Source organism: Botryllus schlosseri, chromosome 13, assembly GCF_051294905.1.
Source record: "Botryllus schlosseri isolate E-star chromosome 13, Bs_hap1, whole genome shotgun sequence".
NCBI lineage: Eukaryota > Metazoa > Chordata > Ascidiacea > Stolidobranchia > Styelidae > Botryllus > Botryllus schlosseri.
In genome coordinates, this window is record NC_137248.1 from 14,073,522 (window position 1) to 14,099,492 (window position 25,971).

At 39.6% G+C, this 25,971-nt stretch overlaps 1 protein-coding gene and 2 long non-coding RNA genes across 7 annotated transcripts; 1 reads left to right on the plus strand and 2 right to left on the minus strand.

Annotated features, from left to right (window-relative positions):
* Positions 1–208: 208 nt before the first annotated feature.
* Positions 209–5,462, minus strand: LOC145453192 (uncharacterized). The gene is made up of 4 exons (XM_080331170.1): positions 5,362–5,462; positions 1,900–2,134; positions 1,161–1,340; positions 209–675 (listed from the first exon to the last, which is right to left on the minus strand). Exons 1-4 carry the CDS (start codon positions 5,455–5,457, stop codon positions 350–352), a joined length of 837 nt encoding a protein of 278 aa, XP_080187296.1. The 5' UTR covers positions 5,458–5,462; the 3' UTR covers positions 209–349.
* Positions 2,618–16,132, plus strand: LOC145453193 (uncharacterized). Of its 5 annotated transcripts, none has more exons than XR_013919648.1 (4): positions 2,618–4,822; positions 5,809–9,754; positions 13,408–14,401; positions 15,920–16,132. It is a non-coding gene; the product is annotated as an uncharacterized LOC145453193 (long non-coding RNA). The 5 variants fall into 5 exon arrangements; XR_013919649.1 differs by having other exon boundaries at positions 2,618–4,794; XR_013919650.1 differs by lacking the exon at positions 2,618–4,822 and having other exon boundaries at positions 8,865–9,465; positions 9,581–9,754; positions 15,920–16,081.
* Positions 16,133–20,217: 4,085 nt separating this feature from the next.
* Positions 20,218–25,265, minus strand: LOC145454233 (uncharacterized). The gene is made up of 3 exons (XR_013920082.1): positions 24,847–25,265; positions 24,243–24,402; positions 20,218–20,653 (listed from the first exon to the last, which is right to left on the minus strand). It is a non-coding gene; the product is annotated as an uncharacterized LOC145454233 (long non-coding RNA).
* Between the last annotated feature and the right edge of the window lie 706 nt (positions 25,266–25,971).

A 25,971-nucleotide genomic window follows, 5' to 3' on the forward strand; every position in this document is an offset into this window, starting at 1 on the left:
CTGCATTGCTGGCCTGCCCTAACCGTACGTCACTGCTCCATTACAACACCCTCACAATTGTGGACGTTCATTTTCAACCAGGACGAGTTATCTATCATTTCCACTATGTGAGTCCAAAATCTGATGTAAACGTTCTTATATCCTTTTATGAAATGCGATTTTCAGCCGAGATCTCAATCTTGTCGTAAGGGGATAGTGTGATTCAGTGTGGTTTGGCACCAGGCATAGATGTTTAATATAAAAGTGCTTCAATGTATATGAAACTATATGATTGACAACTGGAACCAGATGAACAATAAACGTGAAGATAAAGCAAGAATAAATTGACTAATAGCAAACAGTGAAAGAATTAAATCCTGAAAGCATTCAGACTGACGTACGCCGGTTTCACATTCATATTGCGTTTAGCATATATTGAACTTATTGTGGAAAAACAGATAAAAATTGCACCGGCCCATCCAAGATACCACGCATAGGAATAGTTCACAGTACGTTCCAGTTCCGTCAACAGCGCAACCACAAGGCGTTGATCTTCTACGCCAAAAGTTTGTTCCAACACCTCCTGATTCAGTAGTAACGACCCAACGGAGTCGCACAAACGTGATTGGAAACGAACGAATTGCACGTCGTCAGATCCGGCCGTGAATGAAGACATCCCACCGATTGACAGAATACCTTGAAACATATAATTTATACGCTGCTCCGGTATGAATGTATTGTATACTTTTCATATAATCGTCTCAACCCACCCTTGACCGATGCTCATTGGGCGTAATGTAGCTGCCGTTATTCCCCTCGTACATTATATATTTGGGGGGTTTCACAAATATGTGCTTTCTCAAGTCTTTCCACGTAGGAAACTACCCTTACGTAATGCCTTTATCAGTCAGTAAATTATTGAGCTTTGCAATCTCGCACATATCTCATTGTTACTGATCGATTACACATACACACACGGTCATGTACCCGAATCAGGTCTGGCTCTTCCGAGCGAACACATAATAAGAAACTATTCATCACCAGCATTCAGATTGCTTTTTAGTATGTGGTGGGAATATGGTGACTTTCAAAAATTAATTCTGGAAATTTGGAGGCCTTGTTCTGCAATGAAAGCCATCAACACTCTGCAATGTACAGCAGTCGCGAATCGTTATACTAACCGGCAATAATCAGCAGAATCATTCCCACTGAGGAATTCCTTCTAGCAGTATCTTTGTCTCCATATAAGTTGCGACTCGCAGCGAAAGCGGTGGTGAGAATGAAAAACGCAAATCCACTGCAGATGATCGAGATAATCATTCCTATTGACGCCAATATAAGCAGCGTCGGTTCTCTCAGAACTGAAAAAAAACGAATTCAAACAGGTTTCTCCAATTGTCCATCTGTAGAAAGACCTTCGATTGAACTTGATTAATTCCTATCCTATACTAACCAGGGAGTATTTTAAACAATTATTGACACGATACGCAAATGATTCAGGGGTAGGACAGGGTTTTCACTATGTTGAGATCAGTGTGGCCTGAACTGAAGATACTTTCCAGATTTCGAGTGGCGAGGCATCATTTGTGGACATCTATTACGTCCATACCTGTCGCACTCGCCCAACACCTCATACTTCCACCAGGAAACAGAATCCATTATTAACTAATACTAGCATTCTGAAGCAAACTTGTTATAAAGATTATTATGCCCGCAATTCTTACTGGAATATTGTTCGGCAAAAATGATATACGCTATGTGTATGTGCTGCGCACCCCTCAGTGTGTTCATGTGTCTGAAAAGTCACATATCACCACTCGCCACTCATGAACCGTGCCGATGAGCGATACCGAACGTTTTCGGATAGGATTGCAATGTCTTCGAGGTTTTAATAGTACTGAATAAATGCTCATTGCTCACCGATTAGTTGGAGTGAAGTGGTGAACACGCCGACGTTCAATGAGAGCACGAATAAACCTTGTTGCGTGCAAAGGAAATCTTCGGGAAAAGACGCAGCGTTTTCGATGAGTACATTGGATATATTTACGGGATTGGCCGGGTTTCGTTCCGTGGTAAGAGATGGCGAGCTCTCATTATTAATATCAAGAACGGTAGATTCGGAATTGTTCAATGCATTGCCAATTTTCGCGCAACCCTGCAACAGAATGAAATGACAATGAACCAAAATTCTGCTAACAGATCTCGCAACCATGATCACGCAATAATCACACAAACTGCATCGTGTCGCCAAGTTGAAGAAGTGAATGGCCAGCATAGGCCATTGAAGACATTATTGAGCTATAACGAGTTTTTACCACTTCGAAGCCATTCTACATACATACCGAAGGCGTTGGCAGAGGTGTGAAGTCAAGCGTTTAACCAGAAAAGCGGAAACTATCCCTCACAGTCTAGCAAATGTGTATATATATTTATGCTATTCGCATATTCAGGATTTAACATTTGACCTTCAAGAATGACATCACCTGCTCGGTGAAATATCCACTATAATGCAAGTTTTGTATAAAGTCGGCTGAGGTGGTCAAAGTATTCACTGTTGGTACTTGAGTAAAATTCGCGCAGTAAATTTCTTATTGCAACTTTTTTCTATTTTTCATGCAATTTTTTACTGCAGCTTTTATTAAGCATGGTGCCAAATCTAAAGGAGTGATATGAAAACATGCTATAAAACTATTTCTATAGTATGGTTCTATTCTCTCTGATTTGCTCAACAAAGAGTTTTGTGATGGAATCGCTGCCATGTTATCTAGAATCGAGATGACGCAACAGCTGGCTTGCAAGCTATAAGTTCAACAACCCCAGCCAAGCACGACATTGCCCGAACTAAATTAGAGGTAGAAATATGACTTGGCATTTGGTCAAGCCCGCATAAACGGAGGCGTGTTGTGTCTATTCTTTCAAGGTCAAGTTATGTTGCAATGGCTTAGCTAGTTAAACTGTGTATTTATAACAGTACATTCGTTATTTTGCAAGTAAAAAGAATGTACCATTAAGCTTTTAGGGGTGCAGCAATAGATAGTGTGGGAGCTGTTAAGCAGAGATTGTTGCGCAATAATGCTTCCGGGACTAATTGAATGAGGCTAAAGTGCTAGTTGTCAGTTACACTTGTTTTTATAGTGGAGTGTTGATTGTAAATAAATGCAACTGTTTACTGGAACATTTGTTAAAATTGAGGGCAACTTTTTCACGATTTCAATGCAACCAAAACTTGCCGTACTATTGACACTAACACATTCGTGAAATATTCGAAAATAGATTCGGTTGCCTTTAGACCAGTGGTTTCCAACATGAGCGATAACGCCGACCAGTGGGCGAATTTCAGAAACAAGGGGGCGAAAATCCCAAAGATGGCGACTGAGGGGTGGTAGGGGGCGAAATGTAAGAACGTCCAGAGGTATATATTTAATGAACACGGTCAAAAATGCACATGAGGAGAGCTTATTCTGCACAGGACGCGACAAAATGTCAATTCAACGGAAAGTAGACGCGGAAACCGGTTTTCCGAGCACCTACCACCTAGGAAAATGGCCTTTTTAGTAAATTCACAATCGATCGGCGTAGGTGAATAGAATACACGATTACATGCCCACTTTTTTGGATCCATAAATATAGGGGCGGATAATTTGCGTCGAGATTGATAGCGGGGCGATGAGTCGAAAAAGATTGGGAACCACTGCTTTTGACGGAGCTATTCCGCCCAAACGTATGACAATTTTACTCGTAAACGCGACGAAAACATATCCAACATGTCCTAACACTACATTTATTTTAAAATATCATATATCTAAAATGTAGGTAGTTTTTACAAAAACACTGTTCCAGTGTAGAAGCGGTCGTAGTCAAAACCTAAATGAGTACTAAGTTCTTCGTGATTGGCCACCTCAGATATGCAGTACATTGTGAGTTCATCGATTTCTTCTCGTCATGTTCAAGACGGGGGGTCGATGTTACATAAGGTCGGCAATAAACCAACCAGAGCCGCAACCATATCATGAGATAAAATTGATTGAAAATACTATGGGGTATCACGGATATAAGGATCCAGACGTATCCAGATGGATCATGTCGATTATATTCTAACCTGAGCTTCTTGGAATTACAGAACATCAATATACAATTGAATAGTATGTTCATATTCAAATGGACCCGACTAATTTCGGCTGACACTCGTCTGGTGCAATCGTCAGCCCCTGATAGAGAATTGGAAAGAACATTGTATAACAGCAATCGTATCATAAATAGTGACGCCATATTGTGTGATACGATTGCTAATATACAATGTTCTTTCTAATTTACTACTAGTTGCTGATGATTACTCCTGACGAGTGTCAGCCGGAAATTTTCGGGTTCATTGCCATATGAATATCATATTCAATTGCATATGCTCTTCAGTAAATACACTACTACATCCAATGGGGATTGGTTGTTAAAAGTGTTAAATAATGAGCGTGGCATTACGTCTGGCTTGGAAGTCCCTACGTAGTCACTTTGTGGCCCAAAAGATACCGAACAAATCGTAGCCCAGTCTATTACTTCCTGAATTTTCGAAGCGGGCGAAACGGCGTACTACCGCGATTGAGGCTGTAACGCAGGCTACATGTCGATATGACTCCATTCGATTTGTTGGCGACTAAACTAGACAAAAAGAGCGGGCGCACCACGTCGCCACATATAGGAGTGATGTGGTTTCATTTGGATGTCGCGGTGGCGTGAAAACATGTGGTTCTTATCGGCAACACAGCATGATCTCAAGACATTGTCGAGTCGTCGATTAATCCGGACGTTCCTGGCGTTCGCGTATGTTGGTATCTTTTACATATTCAATGTAAGCATGAATATACCATCATTTTTGTTTGTTTTCGTTGTGAATTAGACAGTGTGATATTTATGGACGGCATGATTGCAGGCCAACAGGCAGAGCGAACAGCGACATTTTTGAGCACAAAGATGGCTTCACACCAGCAAGCAACAATCATTGCTGATATGAGGCTAATAACGGAATTCGGCGAATGCGTTTCCGTTATTTAGTTCAGTTAACCAACATGTTAATAACAAATCTTATCAATGATTATATAATAAGTGCATACTTCATCACTAACGACAGTGCATCAGATCAATCGTCGCTATTATAGCATGCGCCTGCACAATGTTATGACCTTTACAAATGAGAAATTACAATCTAGTAGCCTATCAGTGATCGTCTCCTAAACGTCACGCAAATCACACTAATGTAACTTTATAACATCTGCCGAGCACTATCATCGTTCGATTTACGCTTCGTCTACGATCGCTTTGAGTTGCGCAGTTAGGTGCTGTATAAAATTTATACTGGGAATGCAAGTCCTATATTTAAAAAATACTTACTGAGAGCCACGACGGTAGCAGCATAGCAGTGACCAGAATAAAACAACCAACAGCTGAGCATATGGCTGCTACGATTAGGGGCATGCCAGAACCCATAGCTCTGTAAAGGTAAAATTCAAATCTTCAGTGTGTGAATTGTGAACCCCCCTCCTGCAACAGCCTACATATCACAGTTGAATATCATACTCTGATGCAAAATCAGCCCCACCTGCCATACATAAATACCCCACACTTTCAGTACACCGATTTATCGTTACTAATCGCTACGCCCCTATTGAAAGATACAGAATACCCACAGGTCTTACGGCATGCAACTTACGACCCTGGCACAGCTTATGAATGAAACGGTTCATATACATTGAGACGTGTTCCGCTCGTAAATATGAGCATCTCACTTTAACATAATCACGTAACTACTACATTTTCACAACACTAATTCTTTCTCAGCTTACTGCTCGCTGTAACGTCTGATACCTGCGACAAAAGTATCGAAAACAACGCAGCCAGCCGTACGTTACGGCGATTACACGGGGAATACTAGTTGACAAGGCAGCATAGTCGTACGACGATATGGCCATCGCTTCGCTGAATCACACCATCAATTCCGAATTACGTCATGTATTCCTTCGAATTCAATAGCCATCATGATCATGCGAAACTAGTGCGGTCAACCGAAATTTCGCTCACTTTATTTGTTGTTGTAAGGACTAATGATAACCACAACATACGTGATTGTTCCGTCAGCTTTCTGCGAACGTGTTGCAGTACAACACTGATGTAATTCGAGTATACCTAAAACCAACTCAATTACCGGGAATAACCTAGGAAATGCATCTGCACTGTTCAGCAATACTCTGCGACTTGCGTGTATTCATGTGCGTATCCGATTCCATTTTGATAGTATGGATTGTTTTGTACAATTACTGATAATTTGAATATTCAAGACTTCTTGATTACATGTGATGATTACATGCGATTACATTTCAGTATTTAGATTTAGAGCATTCAAAAGTTCCTCTCTTTCTCATCCAATCTTCATGATGCAGTTTGGTCAACTTATGTGTTGAATGCTAAACCTACACCCTATTACTGATTGTGTATCTGCACCATCTTATTTGTATTCGACGAGTTTTTTTTCTGGTGTGCTATATAATTTTTCTGAGTTGAGCATACTGGATTGTCCAGGTCGAGTATTGATATCAGAAGCTTTTGAAAATTTAGTGATACACGATTGGAGGAAGCGGATAAAGTCGTCGGGATATATTCTGCCTCATGTATGAAGTTACACAGGATTGAGATGAATATCACAAATTGTGCGATTGTGATAAATACTGTTTATCAACTAATTTAATCAATTACCAAATCCTTCAATCATGTAAAAAATAATAATTGTATTTGAAATATAGTACTATATGTGTAATATAATAATATTATGTGTGAAATCATTCAAATTTAGCAGGTTTGAGCTTATCGCGTATAGCGACGGAATGATGACCTCATACCAATTCTCCGAATTTTCACTCTTTTGTCACGGAAGTTCCGAGTTCTATATGGCATATACCGATCGAATTCTACGGACTTTCCCCAAATACAACATATATAGTTGCTTCTTTATATGTCGCTTGTCGAACGTGCTTGCGAGTCCAACGTTCTATTTATTCTCGATATGTCGAGTATGGCTTGTCAGAGCTGGCGATCGCGAGATTAATGGGTGACATGACGTCTGCTTGTTCATGTAATGTTCATGCACTCTGAGAATGAACAATCCAAACCATGCCGTGATCGATTATAAAAATTCTGTAAAACCCAAAACCGACAATAACTGTTTCATCCAGTACAAACAAGTAACAAGTGAAGGTCGGATTTATCGATTCTATGTTGTAAAACGCGGAAGATTCACAATAGGCCATATATGAAAACATTTGCTGTGTGTTGCTATCATGATCAGTATCTCACGATCGAAAACTATCAGTTGTATTTCTGGAGCATGCATTAGCGTAGCAGATTTGTAATGCACAACTTAGCTATTAGTCCAACTGAAGCATCAACCGGAACCCATCGCAATCTAGCAATGGTCACATCGCTAGGATTTCAATGATTGTTTTAACAAAAGTATAACTATCTACCCGGCCTCGCTGGTCCAAAGTACCACAGAAAGCATCGAGTATACTCATCGGCAATATAGATTATTTTACCGATTTTTTAGGTGCATCAGATTTCACGTTCAAAATTTCCATTCGGATGATGGGTTTCCAACTCAAAAAACCTCGTCAATTTACTGAGAAATGGCTATTGAATTCAAATTCGACTTGAACGCAAACTGAATAAAATCCAAGGCTCCCTTCAGAATTATTACGCCCACAAATTAAATATGAACATTAGGGTTGTTTGAATAAAGTTTTTTCAGATCTTACTGGATAGTCCATGGGTTCCTAGCCATGATATGCATTGTGGAATTATATACCTATTTAGAGCCCAAAATTATTTCGCAAATCGACATATAGTGGAATATTTTCTCAACAAATTTGCAGTAGTTAATTTTGTAGTTTAGTCGGGTACGTGTGAGATATACCAATATCATTTGAGAAGCGAAAATCTTTCCTGAAGTTCACAAAATGTCATCATACTTTAGCAATCTAATTGATAACAATGGACCCACTGAGTGGACCGCGCAGTCATTTTCAAAGTGACTTACCATGGCCAATATTTTCTGAAATAAACATAAAGTGGAGTATTTGCGACAGATTTATTCGGATTGAACTTTTTCATCGCGATTCGCGCAAATTACTGCAAGCAGGTCTCTCGTCTAGCTCGCAAAAAAGCGTATTATACAGAATTCAGGATAGCTCAAGTAGGTTAGGATTAGACGGGGGCAGGTTGGGATTTGGGGCCACCAAGTGCAGTTTACTAGCGGTAACCCTTCTTCTGTAATATTTGGATCCCGCAATTTGCTCTGGCTTTGACACTTAGCTTTCTTTGCCTATCATAAAAAAATCATAAATTGTCAAGTGACCCGCGCTATCATTCGTAAACCGCATTTGGCTCTTTGTCCAAAAACGTTGGACACCCATGGCGTCTTAAGATGAAGAATGTTGCTCCCTATATTTTCGAAGCAACACGTACATCAGCTCTACTGGGAAAATCAATCGCTTGGCCGGAGAGAGGATATGAAAATGCTAACAATATGCACACAGCAACTGCCAATATTATTGACAAAATTCATCCATCACGGCCTGCGGCGCGAAAGACTGTAAACGTCTTTCGGCAATAGCACGTTTATCTCGACAAGGCAATTTTACCTCGACTCGGCAGACTCACTACCATAACATCACATGGATGCCCTCACGAAGATAATTAATTTCGATCAAAACCCTCTAAATATCACTCTCTAGCACAATATAATTGCAAAAACTGTTGCATACTTTAAATTTGGCTTCATTTCAATTTTGAAAATTCACCGGTCCGCGAGACATTTTTTGAAATTTTACCGGTCCGCGAGGTAAAAAAGGTTGAGAACCACTGCCTTAGACTGTTCAGTGCTGGTATTGCGCAGTGCTCACCTTTACTAACAATCTTGTATGATTTAAATCGAGAGAATATAGTTTATGCCATCATATTACTCGTCAACAGGAGCAGACTTAAACTGTGTCTCACGGCTGTGTCATTCACTGTGTTGTGTCATCAACTTCCAACTTCTCGAAGATTCGTATTCGATAGGCTATTTTGTCTGATAACTTCAGACTCGAGCTATTATGTTGCTCACGTATTTTCTTAGCATATCTACGTATGCGTGAGCGATATAACGCCATTTTGAATGTATATTTAACTTTTTATTCTATATTTCATTCAAAATAAACGGCAAATCGATCTGTGTTGCAAATAGCCAGCAAAATGAAACGACTTGGAATCATCCCTCATACTTCGAAATTCAATTTGACTTGAATTGTGACTCAACTCGTGACTTGACTCGTGACTTGACTTAACTTGACTCGAGTCACCTCCAAATATCGAGTGACTTGGCTTGACTCGAGTCACCTTCAAAAACTGACTTGGCTTGACTCGAGTCAAAATCTGCAATGAGTCGAGATGACTTGTGACTCGAAGGTATAGTAATCTGATCCCAACACAGGGTATTCTACGATCACTTAATGCTGGATTACACGATGTCTAAATGTGAGATTAACTTTGAACGTATATATTTTTCTGTTTATATTTAAAGAATCATCGGATTGGGGTAAATTCACTGCAGCAATGCGAGATAGCAACCTAGCGACTTCTTCTGAGCATCAACGCCAGATTAATCCGTCCAGGTATTCCGAGAACGACGAGCGTAACCTCCTCTGTGCCTCCGAAGTGCTACCTGAATCTGAAATTAGGAATCACAATAAGCCCGGTAATCAACCCAAATTGTATATAACTTGATATTTATGGGTGAATTAGTATCAGTGCTTTTCGACGAGTGAAATAATTTTTGTACCCAGCATGAGAATAGAGAAAATATCTAGCTATTTTGACACGTTGCAAACTAGTCATAGCTGTGAGAGCATTTGACGATCAAACTATTGAAAGCTTGTACAGCCGAAGACTACAATTACCTGACTTCACTTATATCCCAACCACTCTGCATATAGCCTATCAACAATTGCTTTACTATGAGAGGAGTTCGTTGCCGGCCCGCGAAAAGTTCGTATACTTGTGCATGGTGATCATGATCGCTGAATATCAAGTTAATGTCTTTGATATAAACATGTGTGTTACTGTTACTGGCAATAGATTTTTCATGTTTTTGAAGACTGGTTCGCAGAGCAAAGGCGGCTGCCGACCTTGTCATAAGTGACTACAGTCCCGTGATGATAACCTTTGTCTACAGAAAAACAGAAGGCCGGAAGAGGGCCGACTGAGCTGTTTAAATATGACGACAGAGTGTTAGCTCTCGAGAGCAAGTTTTCGTAGCCACGCATGCTGGGATATGTCGCTACACCCGCCACTATCCATATTTCTAATGCCAAGGAATGTTTTTGTGATCAATGGTGGTTAGAAAATTTGAAAAATAATCCATAAGCACGATTGAACAAAATGTAGTGCGAGTCGGACTGCATACCAGTTGCTCGATCTGCATGCTTAGTCAGAATTTGGTGCCAAATGAAGAATAAGTCTATAAGGTGCTATAGGGTGTTGCAGGGGCCGGCAACCTTCAGTGTGCCGCGTGACAAATTGTCATAAAAATGAAATTATTACCAGCTTGCGTGCCAAACATTCAATTTCTTAATATTTAACATCACAAGCAAGGAATACCACCAACCGTTTTTCTCCAGCTGGCAACGGCATCCGTTACGCCAGTGATTCTTTAACTATTGGTCACGAAGGGATAATGTTTGGTCGCTACCGTACATGACCTATCGCTTACATGTACGTAATATTTACATAATTTATTTTAAGTTGCGCAATGAGCGATCTCCTGTGGTTGATTTGTTCGTTTCCAAGTAGACTGTGTTCGGTTCGGTGCCATATCCAATAGGTACTAGGCCAATCAGTATTGTTACGATGATATGGTTTGATGATGATGAAATGTCACGTTAAGGTTGGTCTGACACTGGATTTGTCTACAAAGATCGCGGGAAGCTGGGAAGATTGTCGCGTCTCCAGATATATTGGAATCGCTTGCACACCACGACGAATATCTCCTTCCGAGAGACGAACACGATTCCAAATTCGCATTTCGACACGGGGATCACTATTTTCCTCAGGGGGTCTCATTTGATACGAGCGGCTCAAGCTGCGGGCGCTGGGCTATTCGGCGCCTTGGCAGTGGAGATATCAATGTCGACCGTTTTGGCCATCATGCGGCGGTTATTTTGTTTCAAGCTTTGTCGTCGCCAATCCTTTTGACAGAGCACGGGAGTGGCATGTCGCATGTTGTCCGAAACTTTACGTCTAGGTCGTGCCTTCTATAGCGTGAAAATGCCCAGCGCCCGAATGCCGGTTCATAAGTTACGCTCTCGTAGGCTGCGCAGTGAACACTCCTAAACTAGAGCATCCAAAAAGTCTCATGTTATATTCGGTTGACGTTCTTTCATAACTGCGAATACAGTTGACTCATTTCTGTACATTATGCATATTTTTTAAAAACATTTTTTGATGCATATATATTTATTTATTCAGGGTTCCCACATTATAATGGTAATATCAGGTTCCGCGGAGCGCGGAAATAAATTTAAAGATAAGTAAAATATGCATTATAAATGACTCTATTTTATGTTGATTTACGAAATAATTTTGGATCGCCAACGAGCTTTGTACATTTTCAAAACTTCTGTTGCACTTTTTGCCAAAACATGGTCTCAACGTCGCTCGCGTGAGATCATTTGGCGCGCCATGAAAAATCATCTCGCGTGCCGCAAATGGCACGCGTGCCGGGGTTTGCCGACCCCTGGGCTATTGGTTCATTATTCTCAGGCTGTTTCCCGAATAGGCGAAAGTAGTCATTGTGTCGTGTAATTTGAGTCGTAAGTCCAGAATAACGATTACACGACTTATATCATGGCTGGAGAAGGTGTATTAGAGCTCGGGCTGGCAACAATGATTTCAGAACCGTAATCTGCATCGAGTATCAATTTTAATTATTGGAGTCGAGTAGTAACAGACGATTTTTTCGAGCATCGAAATTGTAGACTCCTTGCGCCCGAAAGTTAATTTATCAACGAGAATTATAGTTTCGATACTATTTTCGACTGTGAAAGCCATGAAACATTGATTGGCCGTATCGCAGCAAAGGAAACATATAGTACAAAGCTACAAAACGTTACTGGATATAACACATATCCGAAGTCATGATCATCCCACAACATTGTCACAAAGTGCTATGAAATCGGTATTGTCAAAAAATACCAAAGTATCTTTAAGGTGATGGATAACAGGCATTATATTATTCGTGGTGGCGTATAATGTACATATTTTGACATATTACATTCTGTTATGACGTCATAATAAGTGATACTCCAATAGTCGACTCGACTCGAAGCATAATACGTGATTCAGAATCGAATCACCGGGGTACTGGATTTGGCCCGGCCCAAGAGCGTGTTGACGCGATGGTAATCATAGTACTTTCAGGAATTGAATTCGCGAAGTCGTATTTTCGCATTTTGCCATGCATAAATGGCTCCATACATTAGATCAGGGGTCACCAACTCATAACGGTTCGCCGGCCAATTTTCAAATTTCGTAGAGGTCGCGGGCCGCGAGATTGCAATATCGAGGAAAAATAGGCCACACAGTTTAGCAGCCACGTTTTTAAATATTTACGCGGACAATAGTTACCATAAAGGAAGTAGGCTAATATTTCATTAAATACATAAAAATCCAATGATAATGTCGCGATCAGCAAGTTTAGTTTAAACTATATGAGCTGCGCACGATACCTGACAACGCTTCTCAGAAATCTATATTGGGGCTAGAAAGACACGGTACGAGCTGAAAAACTATCCCCTCGTAAAGCTTGATTTAGTGGGGAATCCCTAAGCCCTTTTCCAAGCGTATCGGTCTTGTCAGTGTCTAGGGCCATTGCACGTCAAAGGCAATATACTCAATGCCCATGCCCATTCATATCAGCCGATTCTGTCTTGGAATGCTGTTGGTCTGTTTCCATCGCATAAGCTGTTTCTGCTAGTGAGGAATAGTGTTGCTGGGAAGAGGATAATAGCTTACTTTGCAAAAACAACTACATTTTGAAAGTGAAATCCATTTTAACATTTTAAAGTGCTTTACTTAGCGTTCTTCCGAAATCTGAAAGCAGACCGCGGGCCGCAAAATATGACTCCTGGGTCGCGTGTTAGTGACCCCTGCAACTGCTTTTCGTGGTATCTGTATTTCCTTCATTCTGAAAATAGACTTTCCATAGAGAAATCACATCATGATGATTAAATTTCCACGAAATCAGTCGACTCGATTCCAATTAGATATACGCCTTCTAGTATACCGGATTCTACATCAATAAACTCCACCAGTGAAAATAAAGCAGATATTTTATATGGTCTGTGCTTTCAGACCATTCTTTGCAGTCACGTGATCAGGCGACATCACAAGCTCATCTTCCAATCGGAAATTCCCTTTCGTATGCCGAAGCAGAGCGAGCTATCGAGGGATCAGCTACGGCAAGTATCGTCTATTATATCTTCCTAATGCAGCGCACCATAGCCGTTGTGCATTGTTCGAAATAATATTCATTCCTACTTCATAAACCTGGTCGCATGTCGCATGTCGCAAATTCATTCAAAATCCCAACTTTCTTTTCATAATATGTGCTTTCATCCATCATGCGGCATCCCCTTCCATGTCGGCGAAAACAATTTTTTTAAGCTTCGTCGTAGTAAGTCCGAGGATAAAAAAAACCTGAAGATCGATTTCCTGTATTAGTTTCCAACTTCTTACCATAATCTTCTTCTGGAGATTTACCGTGTGGTTTGTTTGTTTGGTTTTGGGGTATTCAAGGTGTTTGTCGACTACTATGGTAATTTACACCAGACCGATATTCTTCTTTTCCGTAACTGCCGACTTATAGCACGGCCCATCTCTAGGCTTTTGTAAGACACCGCTGACGCGGACCGTGTGGTGTGAGAATCGTTGAGTGAATTCTACGCCATCTGTTACTGATATAAACGCCACAAGAATACTAATTTGAGCACTCGAAAAAAGTAAGATTTCACTACTAGCCATCTCTTCATCACCATGCCCGCTTCGATCGATCTCGAACCTATTCCCAATGCGGATTATTCAGCTGTGAGTCACGAGGTAGACTGTGAATAAATGACCCAACTGTTCTTAAACTATCTTCTGCGTTCATGCTGGTTGAAGAAAAGTTTAAGATAGGAAGTATACATAAGGACTATATTATATATGTGCTCGGAATTTTGGTAGGCCTATCTATATTTTATATAATTCTTGACTTCACCTCTCTTCACAGCATCATGTTCATCAATGTGAGGTGCCTAACGTCGATGATCCAACCGTCACCCAATACACAGTACCCTATAGACAACAGGTGATGTGCAGTAAGAAACTTCTACTGATGAAATGAGTTTGAAACCTAACAGTCAACTAGTATCTTAAGGAAATTGAAAATTTGAGGTATCATTAGAAATAGTGAAGTTGGTAGTAACTAGTAATTACCTTCCTCGTTGAAATTCCCGTCAATACAGTATGTATTTTAATAGACCATATTATCGAATTCAATCGAATGAATCGATTCAGCTGAGGAATCCCTTTTTGATCGGTATCTATTTTAGTTTGTTGCATTACTCTGTCTTCAGGCCGCATGCTTTAGGCTCGCATCGATTTTCAATCTGATCATATAGTCTTATTTACAACATAAGGTTGAAACCAGGGTTGTAATGACTCGTCGATTCATAACTTGATTTGAGTCTGACTCGAGTCGCAATTTTTCGTTCACTCAACCAGAGTTTTTTTTCCTAAAATTTGTGTATTGACTCGACTTGGACTCAACGAAGTCATATGCCTCGACACATTCTATATAACTTATTGTAGTTTCGTAAATCAGGACAGATACTTGAAAATTGGGCTCAGGAACCGTCTTTTATCTGTTTGAATAAACATATTTACAATGACAAGAAAAAGTTTATTATGAATGCGAGACCATCAATATCACCCAAGACTTGTATAAAAATGAGTTGAACCTGACTTGAACTCGATACTGAACATTAAACACTGTGACTTGAACTCGGACTCGAGTCTTGATACTATGACTCGGACACGAACTGTTGCTACCTGACTTATACTCTCACTTAACTGGGTGGTGAATTTAAAATGACTTGCTTCGAATCAAAACTATGAATGTCGAATTGACTTGTGACTAGGGCTGGGCAAAATCGAGTACCTGAGTGATTCGATTCTGAATCACGTAATATGCTTCGAGTCGAGTCGAGTAATCGAGTATCACTCATTATGACGTCATACCAGAATGTAATATGTCAAAGCTCAAATATGTACATTTTATGCGACCACAAAGAATATAATGCCTGTTATCCACGACATTGAAGATACTTTGGTATTATTTCGACCATACCGATTTCATTGCACTTGGTGACAATGTTGTCGGAATATCATGACTTCAAAAATGTGCTATTTCCAGCAACGTTCGTAGCTTGGTACTATTTGTTTCGTATGTTACGATACGGCCAATCAAGGTTTCAAGGCATCAACAGTGAAAATAGTATCGAAACTATAATTCTCGTTGATAAATGATCTTTTAGTGGCGAGGAGCATATAATCTCAGTACTCGAAAAAATCGTCTTTTACTACTCGACTCGAATCATTAAAATTAATACTCGATTCAGATTCGAGTACTCGAATCATTGTGCCCAGCCCTACTTGTGACTCGGAACCATATGTGACTTGGTTTACAACCCTGGTTGAAACCAAACTATATCGCGTTATTCGGTTCCACATTTTACAAAGAAATCACCATTCGCATTATAGAGTGGGACAGGATCAATTTGCTGTAAGATAAAGCAAAATATCCATTTCCATTGTTTCGTTCCAGATGGCGATGCCTTCGTATCAACACACAGACCCTCGAACACTGGATGCCATTCGTTGCGTTTGCTTACTTGTTGTAATAATCGTATTGATAACGGCTACAGTTATAGGTATATTGCAGTCTAATATGAGATAGTCGTGAATTAAATTAGTTTATTCTGAATAATATCAATTATTATTTATGACAATTCAGGATGATTACAGAAAGCATGTACAATTGCAGTAACCATGTCAAAAACCGGGTAGGACATGTGCCTTCGTGGTGTAGTAGTTTCCAGAGGTGGTCAGTAACGAAGTACTTCTACTTTTTGAAGTACTTGAAGTAGATTTTGCCTACTCACACTACTTTTTAAATAGTCATGATTTAGACTACTTTTACTGCTACTTCACAGTTTTCAGTTTTGTGGGCAAAAATAGGCGTAGAATACTTACTTACTTACTTATGAACCACCACTCCCACTTCTACTTGAGTAGAAATTCCGGCGTTACTTCTACTTCTACTTGAGTAGCGACGGTGACTACTTTGACCATCTGTGGTAGTTTCCAACGCATGTGTTGCGTGTTCTTTTTGTCGGGCGGGGGGTCGCTCGCTTGTTTTCAGACAATTGTATCTGAGGCGAAAAACTAACAATACAAATAATCGAAAACGTGACGAGATCACAAACCTTGAAAACATATAGTCCTACACCAAGTCACGAAATATTTCATATCGGGATCGGGACGGACATTGCGAAAAATTGATTGGCAAATCAGAATTTTCCCCATCTGAATTAACTCTCTCGAATACGATTACCGTGTAGCATTGGCTCAAGCTAGGGAGCTTTGAACTCACGTAAACTATCGTAATTCGAGACGCAAAATGACTCAACTTCGCAATCAACGAGTTGGTTTGTTATTTGGGCACGTTGACCATCGTAGAAACGGACGGCTGTGTATGGTATCAGCGAGACAGCGATGTTACGTTGAATGAAAGGAAAGGACGTTATGTATTTTTGTCATTGAGAATACAGTGGACCAATATTGAAATCTGAAACCATGCGGCGGCTAGTAATTCACAACGAGTAATTGGCACACCTATATGAACATAAACTTCTGTTCTCCATCTCCCTCTCTCATCCATCTCCATCTCACGCCCCCTAATCGTCATATATCAAAATATGAAAAAGTGCAACAAGAATATTTGCAATCCCAACGTATATCTGGAAGGCATAGACGAGTATGACTAGGGTTGCATTTAAAACAAATGGTTGTTCAAAACACTTTGTTTAAAATATGTTTTAAACAGTGGTTTGAACAAAGGCTTTTAAAAAAATCTGTGTTTTTTCAAGTTGTTAAATTATGGCATAATTTTGTAAATAGTTTCTATATACATGTTGTATAAGCGTACGGACATTTACCATCCGATATAGCCGACGTTTACGAAATGGGATGGTTGGAACCCTCGAAACAGTCAGTTCAACAGCTATAGTACGTAGATATTTCGTCAAATGGGCTATTTTTACTATACATATTCAATTGTCAATGACAATCCACGATTACGTCACAATTGAATATTCGTGACGTCATGGCTTGAAAAAAAAAACATGTTTGTTTTGAATTGATTTTTGATTTAAATGCAACCCTAGTTATGACTGTTGAATTAAGGGACTTCTCAAATATTAAATTCGGGCTGTACACAGAGAAATGATTTGAGCCGGAGGTAAATCGTAAATGCTGCGGCCCGTGGCGTCATCAAAAACTAGGAAATTAGCCCTCGAGCAGATTCGATATTCGTAGGCCACGCCCTGGTTTATACGTTGATATTACTCGCCAACAGGAGCAGGCTTATACTTGAACTGTACATCACGGATGTGTGGATGGGTAGTATATTAACTGTCTATTGCATCATATTATATCAATTTGCTTCGACGAATCGAGGTTTCGTATTCGATCCTCCATTTCAGTGGTTCTCAACCGGAGGTCCGCGAAGCATTTTCATCGGGTCTGCGAAAAAAAAATTGGAAAATGGTTGATAACCGTATTTATATTTTTTTAATTAGAGAAATCACGAGACAGTTTCGCTTCATTACTGCTAAAACGTCAGGACTCACATAAACAGAATGTCCGTCTGAGATGAAATATTGTACTGTGCAAACTCTTTTTAATTGCCAATAACCTACTGATACAAACATATTGCTGTTTGGAGATGTTTTGTTGGGGTTTCGGAAAAACATTGTTTGAAAAAATCCATTTTCTCCTGTGATACGCATAACTGCATGCTATTCCGCAGTACGGTCAAAATGAGTGGCTGGATAGAAATGACTAGGCTGATCGTTATATGTTCATTATACGTTCGACACCACCTATATTTGTGGAAAGGGATTTTCGGCACTCGTTCATATCAAATCGACGGCAAGTATTTTCAAGACATGACCACGCATATCAAGAAATGCAGCTGCAAAATTCGCATTGAAATACTAAAAGTCTTCCTAACTTTACATGGATAGTATCATGTTATTTTTAAGAAAAGTCATTTTGTTTCGGTTTATCACCAGTTTACGGCTAATATTGTCACAATACAGATGACGACTGCACGAAAATTGAGGTAAATTTGAACGAAAACAATTGGGGGGGGGGTCCCTGGCGGTACAAAAGGGGAAAGAACACGAAAAGATTGAGAAGCACTGCTCTATTTTGTCTGATGATTACAGGATAGGTAGAGTAACCGATACAACACCTTTTTTGCACGCATATTTTACGTTACATTCGTTATTTGACATCGAATCAATCTGTGTGTTAAAGCAGCTGACGAAATGTAATGACTTTGAATCAACCCTCATACTTCAAAAATTCAACCAGACTTGAATTGTGACTTGACTTGACTCCAGATGACGTGTGACTCGACGGTATAGTGACTTGATTCCAACAGTGATTCATAGAGATCATAATACAACATTATGATAGCAATTCAAAATGGTGACACGTTTCGAACACAGCCTTCACCACCTAACCCAGAGGTCTCAAACACGCGGCCCGTGACGGTATTTTGGATTTCGAACTATTCGGCAATATTTCACTACCAAATATCTTTCCTTATTTGAAAACTGGAAATTCGCCCCAAAACTACTCCAGACGCCTGAAACTACTCATCAAACTTCACTATTACATCACTTTCAAAAGTTACCACACCACGCAGTGGAAGATCAATGAATACTTCGGAGATTGGACATTTCTATCGCTATGGCACAGTACGCTAATCATTATATTCAAGTTGTTATAGATCTGTTTCAATATTCGAAGGTATATCTAACGCTGATTTAATTTGACTTAGGTAAAGGCATGATTAATCGCCTTGTCGTCAGGAGTATGCCCGATAACCGGATTAGACTGTACTGCTACAATGCTCTGATATCAGATCAATATTCGTAAAATTCCTAAATATTCCACCTTCCGCTAGCTGCAAAATTATAACGCGACAGCTTTTACGATGTCCTGATGCATTCGTACTCTCGCATGGTGTCCAAAACTAAATAGACAGCAACAAGTGTGATTTTTTCGCGCCAGGCGTGAATTCACAATAGTAAATCACATTTATTTATTTTCAAGATGCGTGTGGAATGTCAGTCTGCAAGGTCCCGTCGAATAAGGCCTACTCGGAAATACATTGAATTCCCCTATTATTTTTGCTGCGGCCCACAGCGCCATCAAGAAGTAGGAAATTGGCCCGCGAGCATTTTGAGTGTGAGACCTCTGACCAAACCAATGATTAGAAAGGAATCATTATTCAATATAATATGAATAAATACCTGCCCGGCAAAGAAAAATCTAGGAAGGACTGAATGCGTTTATATATAGGCCTATTAGGCATTTATGGGGAGGGGTGGTGCTTCTTCGAGATTGAGGCCTTTTACTCTGAGTTCACTGATGAGATGATCTTTCATTGTCCAACTTAACGAAGTCTATCAGTGATTGAACCACGATGACAGTTTTACACAGCAACCCAGCAAACACCCGATGTCCAGTTGACTTCCTGCGGAAAAGACGCAGGACGCCCAGTGTTACTTCCCTGGAGTGGATTTGTCGACTACTAGAAGCGTCCTAAACACTTCCTGAGTTGGTCTACTATGGACGTGAAGCGACTCCATATGGACTCATTGGATCTGCTGTGAACGTGACATGACTCCCTATGGATGCGTCAGACCTACTGTGGACGCGACGTGACTCCCTATGGATATGTCATTTACCACCTGTTCTATTCCTCAGGATTACCATATCAGGACTCCCCTCCTAACCTGGTGCAATTACATGGAATTCAACATCATATAAACTAACGAACTGTTTATATTGGGTTACTGTAAAACGACAATTGCAAAATACAAGTACAACATTAACTAATAAACTATTACTGGTAAACAAAGTTCAGGCTTACGTGAAAAATCGATCAGGAAGTCACTACGAATAAATGTGTCAGTGGGAATTTGCATGTAACAGCAAGTTCTAAGTCAATTTTATATTACCATTACAAACATTTCAACTGAAGTGCATCATGAAATTAGAAATAAACGTGTCACATGACTTTGAAAAAGTACAACTGCTAATACAACTAAAACAGGGAAAAGCATGGAGCAATTATAAGTAAAATTTACATTGCATATTATAAAACGATGTATTATTTGCACCGCATCATGTTAAGAGCGCGAGTGCGTATTCGCAATAAACTTGGTTGCAACAACAGTTTTCTTCTTGGTCTTTGTTTTGCCTGAAACATATACAACAATATCAGCAAATCATTTGTAGAGCCACTCTGCTGACATAGCACATGAAATTTGCGTCAGAGCTGCTCTAATTTCTATTCCCTCATGCATTAATTGTGATCCGCTACTTCTACTTGTGCTGAGTGATAATTTATGACGATACTACAATGTCTACTCGAGTACGGGAGCTTCTGACGTTGTGATACAGAGTTTGAAACCCGTCAGTCAAATTATATTGTGGAAACACCTCAAGTACATACTTCAGTACTTTCCAGAACTTCTACTTTACCTAAAATAGTTTTGATAAGCCATGTATATCGCTGCTTGAGTGCTTGAACCCGAGTAGAAATACATTGCGTTACTCTTACTTGTACTAGACTACTGACGCTACAAATATTTCTAATTGAGTGCTGAACATGATTGCTTTCCTTATCTCTGTTTAAAAGCATACAACTACGACATTCCTCAAGTCTCCATATTTTGACCATGTCGACACTTGGAAGTAGTTTGATGTCTTGTAAATCGCTATTTATACTATTTAGTACGGTACTAACAGTGAATACTTTGACCACCTTTATTTGGAACTTATCACCTACTACAACTAGGGCTTGCCACGAATCTGAATAGAGCAACGATAAGTCGAAACAGATGATCTTTTAGGGTACATAAATTGTATTCAACAAGAATTAGAATTCCGATTCTATGTACCACTGCGAGGCCTAAAAACATAGATTCGTCATATCGCAGAACACGGCACATGTAGGACGTAGCTACGCACGATCGTGTGAATGACAAATGTATTGTCTCAAAGTACAATAAAATAGGAATTATCTTAAATCTAAAAAACATTCTTCGATATGATGTAGAGCAGCGGTTCTCAACCGGGGGTCCGCGGACCCCTAGGGGTCCGCGAAGCAATTTCAGGGGGTCCGCGAGACCTCTGAATTTTTAGAATGGTTGATAACCTAATTTTTATTTTATTTTTTTAATTTGAGAAAGCATGAGGCAGTTTCGCACCCCAACTGCTAAAACCTCATGACTCATATCATCATAATAATCGTCTGACATGAACTATCGTAGTGTCGGAATTCATTTTCATTGCCAATTTTCCAATAACCTGCTAATAGAAACATATATTGCTGTTTAGAGACGCTTTGTTGGGGTTTGTGGAAAAAATAAAAATATGGAGATAGTAACGTCAATCAGGGTGACTTCATAATGTCTGCGAAACCTTCTCGATTTGAAGTTGTCAGTCTCATCAAATTAGTGAACAGTGGCTTGAAATAAAAATTTCCGAAGCATTTCCCTAATTTGACCCATTGCCGGAATTGAAACTTCGCCACCAAACCCATTATATCTTGTAATATACATAACCACTATTTGAACAGCTTCTTGGAGGTACAGAACTTCAATATACTATTGAATAGTATATTCATATTGAAATGAACCCGAATATTTTCGGCTGACATTCGTCATAAATTGGACAATGATATACCAGCTCTTAAAGCTTGGCTATCAGATTTGGTGCATTCTTATTGCGGATGCCCTATCGACAAGGCTGGTTTTTTGATGAACAAGGAGTGTTTCGTTGCTATCAAAGCATTACGCTCCAACCCTGTCATTCATATCACCAGTTATATTGGTATGCAGCCTTGCCTTGTAAAGTTTAATTGTTCATGGTCGAAAATGTTTCCTCGTAAATGTATATATGTAAACCCGAACAGAACAAGTCGTTTCATGACAGTCTTTCTCAGGTTGGAAAACTTGGATCCATTCTTTGGCGCATAAACTTTGTCTATACTTTTAGATTAGGATTTCACTTTGACGGTAGAAACTCTCTGCGGGTCGATCAAAATGCCGTTGCGGGCCGAATCCGACCCGCGGCCCGTATGTTGCCCGTCGCTGCGCTAAATGCTGGGCGTGATATGTTCATAAAATATATGTTTCCTCATTTGGTGCCATAAATGTTGCGATCACACCAAAAGTATCTTCGGAAGCCTTATGCGCTAATATTTCATCAGCCTCCATCTATATCTTTGCGGAAATGGTTTCCGGCACTCCTCGTTCATATCAAAACGAAGACGCGGATTTTCAAGATACGACCACGTACTTCAAGAAATACAGCAGCAAAATTATTAAAATAATAAAAGGCTACCAATTTCTGCATAAATAGCATCATGTTATTTTCAAGAATAATTATTATTTTGCTGTTTATCACAAGGCTACAGTTCATATTTGCACAAAACAGATGAAGGTTGCACCATAATAGAGCTAAAATTGAACTAAAACTTTAGGGGGTCCGCGAGAGTCCGTGACGGTCAAAAGGGGTCCGCGAAGCCAAAAAGGTTGAGAACCACTGATGTAGAGCCAGTATTCATTTTCTTCGAATTCGCATACGAGATAGATATTTCAACTTTTCCTTGTTCATAATGTTGTCACATCATATAGAGCAGAGGCTTCAATTTCAAATGTGGTCGCAGGTCAATTTCCGGATTTTTGACGACGCAGCAAAATAGGGATATTCAATGTATAATTTCCAAGTAGGCCTTATTTGACGGGAGCTTGCAGACAGGCATTCCACAAACATCTCGAGAATATAATTTACTATTGTATTATTCACGTTTGACACGAAAAAAATCACAGTTTTGAATATTTCAATAAAATTATTTTTGTGCTGGGCATAATTTGTTAAAATAATGAGTTATAGAGATGATGCAATAGGATGCATCATGACATCATCAAACTCTGGGTTATACTATTTCAGTTGGTGGACCTTTGACGTGTCACAGTTGTATTTTAAAATCTACTGAAATTTGATCTGGTATCAGAGCATTTGAGCGGTGTAGCCTAATCCGGGTTTTGATATAGTCGTGATAAGTAGGCGGTTGCTACTGTCATTACCAAAGTCAAATTAATTCAGAATTAGATGTTGGCTTCGATTATTATTGGAACATATCAACAACTTTAGCCATAGTAATAGCATTGTTTCATAGCCTTAGCAATCGCACACTTCATGCTACTCATAAGATTTCTAGCAGCCCAAAATTTATTTTCAACACAATATCTGATGGTACCTATATTAAAATCAGATAGTCAATTCACATAAAATTGCGCATAGCACGAGAACCACAGCATATAGGTCTAATTCCACGATGCATATCGTACCACAAAAGGGTCTACGGGCCCTGTTCAAGAACCCCTGGGATAGAATAGAGCACAAATCTTCTTTTAGAACTTTTTACTTCATTTTGAAGTGAATTTTACAAGCCTGGTAAATGGCTAATTGTACAGTAGAAATTCAAGGCGTTGCAACTATTTAAACTCCGGTGCAAACAATATGTACTTTGACCACCAACTATGATTAAACGCTAAGAATGCCTACGCAACACCTCGACCAAATCTACTTTTTCAAACTTATTATTTGTATACTTTCCAGAAGTGCATTATCTACTTCCATTTCGAGTAGATCTAACGCAACTTTAAAGTTGTTACCTCTAGGTGTGTATAAATCCATAACATTACATCTACTTCAGTTCAAAAGATGATTACTTTCACAGCCTCTGGTTTCCATGAAGTGTATTCAATGTTTTATACCTTTTGACTTTTTCCTGAGGATGACGCAGCACCGATTTTACAGCAACGCTTGTTCATGTGGCAGTAGTTCTTCCGAACGTTTTTGGTTCCAGTCATCAAGACATACTTTGTACAGTGTTCTTGACGTTGTTGAACACTATCAATTGAAGACATTGCCGATCTAAATAATCAAAGATATTATAATGTTTGTAGTGAAGCCATTTGTCAAGAAGCCAAGCCAGGAATCTAGAATATCCTGTAAAAAAAAAAGACAATGAAGTTCAAGCTGGACCATTCGCACATTCTACTCACTACAATGACTAATCAGTAGGGCTGAGCACATTGGTATGGTTACTCAAATCTCGAACGAGTATCAATTCTTATGATTCGAGCCAAGTATGTGACTATTTTCAAGACAGCCTACTGAAATTACACGCTCTGTGCCACTATAACAATGCAGTTTATAATAAAATTATAGTTCCACCCAGCACGTTTTAGCAGCCCGATTGCGAACCACCGTCAATTGTATATTTCCGCATCATCGATGGCACTTTTTTCAGGGTAATAAATTGCTAATTAATGAAATATCATAAATCATCATATATAGTTCGTAACTTCAACTTACATAATTTAACATCTTGATCCATGAACAATGCACCACTGCGGCGCCTTCCTCTGAAGTTTAGAACTACATAACATTGCCTGTTCAATATCTAGTCTCCTGGTAGAAATGAAGTAACTTTGTATACACAAACACAGATATGTCCCATCCATATATAGTAAGAATCCATTGATAATAAGGTTGTGTTTTCTTATCGACGGCAAGATGACCAATGTGAGCAATCAGCCTTCCTTAGGGCCCATCCATAGCCTACTTTTTTGATACTGCTGCAATGTAGGCAATGTTTCCGTGTATATATACTAATATCGAAAGTTATAATCAAGCAATAAAAGTATGCACGGAGGTCGTGCCAACATTGCGGTAACATTGCCAACAACCCGTCTGCACCAGGCCATGAACATGTTAAGTTTATAGAGTTTATAATTGGTTTAGTGTTGTGGGCATTTTCGACCCAGTAATGTCACAATAAAATAAGCCACTGTGTCTCTGTATCGCACATTATATCGAGCCTCTTTAGCACTGTGCGACCGCAATGATCGACAGCCGGGCTTGTGAAGTTCCACGCGATGAGAAAGTCACACCATATCAACATCCACGGCATCACTCCACTAGATTTCACTTGTATCATGACTGTATTCAACACAACTTATTCAGCATTGACTGCAGAATAATGCACATTTGAGTTCATAGAAACGATTTCCCAGTAATGACATCCAAATCAACTCCTGTGTTGGTGGCATCCAGGCATCACACTATTTTGACATCCACTGGAATGGTCATTGGTGACTGGCATGGGAGCACTCTTAAAGTTACTTCCTCTGGGGGTCTCTTGGAGTTACATAATTGGACGTCAATTTGTGACCTACTGAGCAAGTCCTCAGTCACTAAAAGTGGGACGTGGGACGACTGGGCACAATTGTGGACGTACCCGTAAGTCCGTGGGAGATCGGGTGTTTGCTGGGAAGTTAAAAAGTGAATGAAATTATATACAAACATTGAGCTAAATGCAGTATCGGTCACGCGTGGCGGCTACATGATGTAACAAAATGCACGAGCAGTGGCAGAAGGAAAATGTCTAATAATCTACCTAAATCCAAAATTACAGCTCTCATTCATGAATTCCAAAAT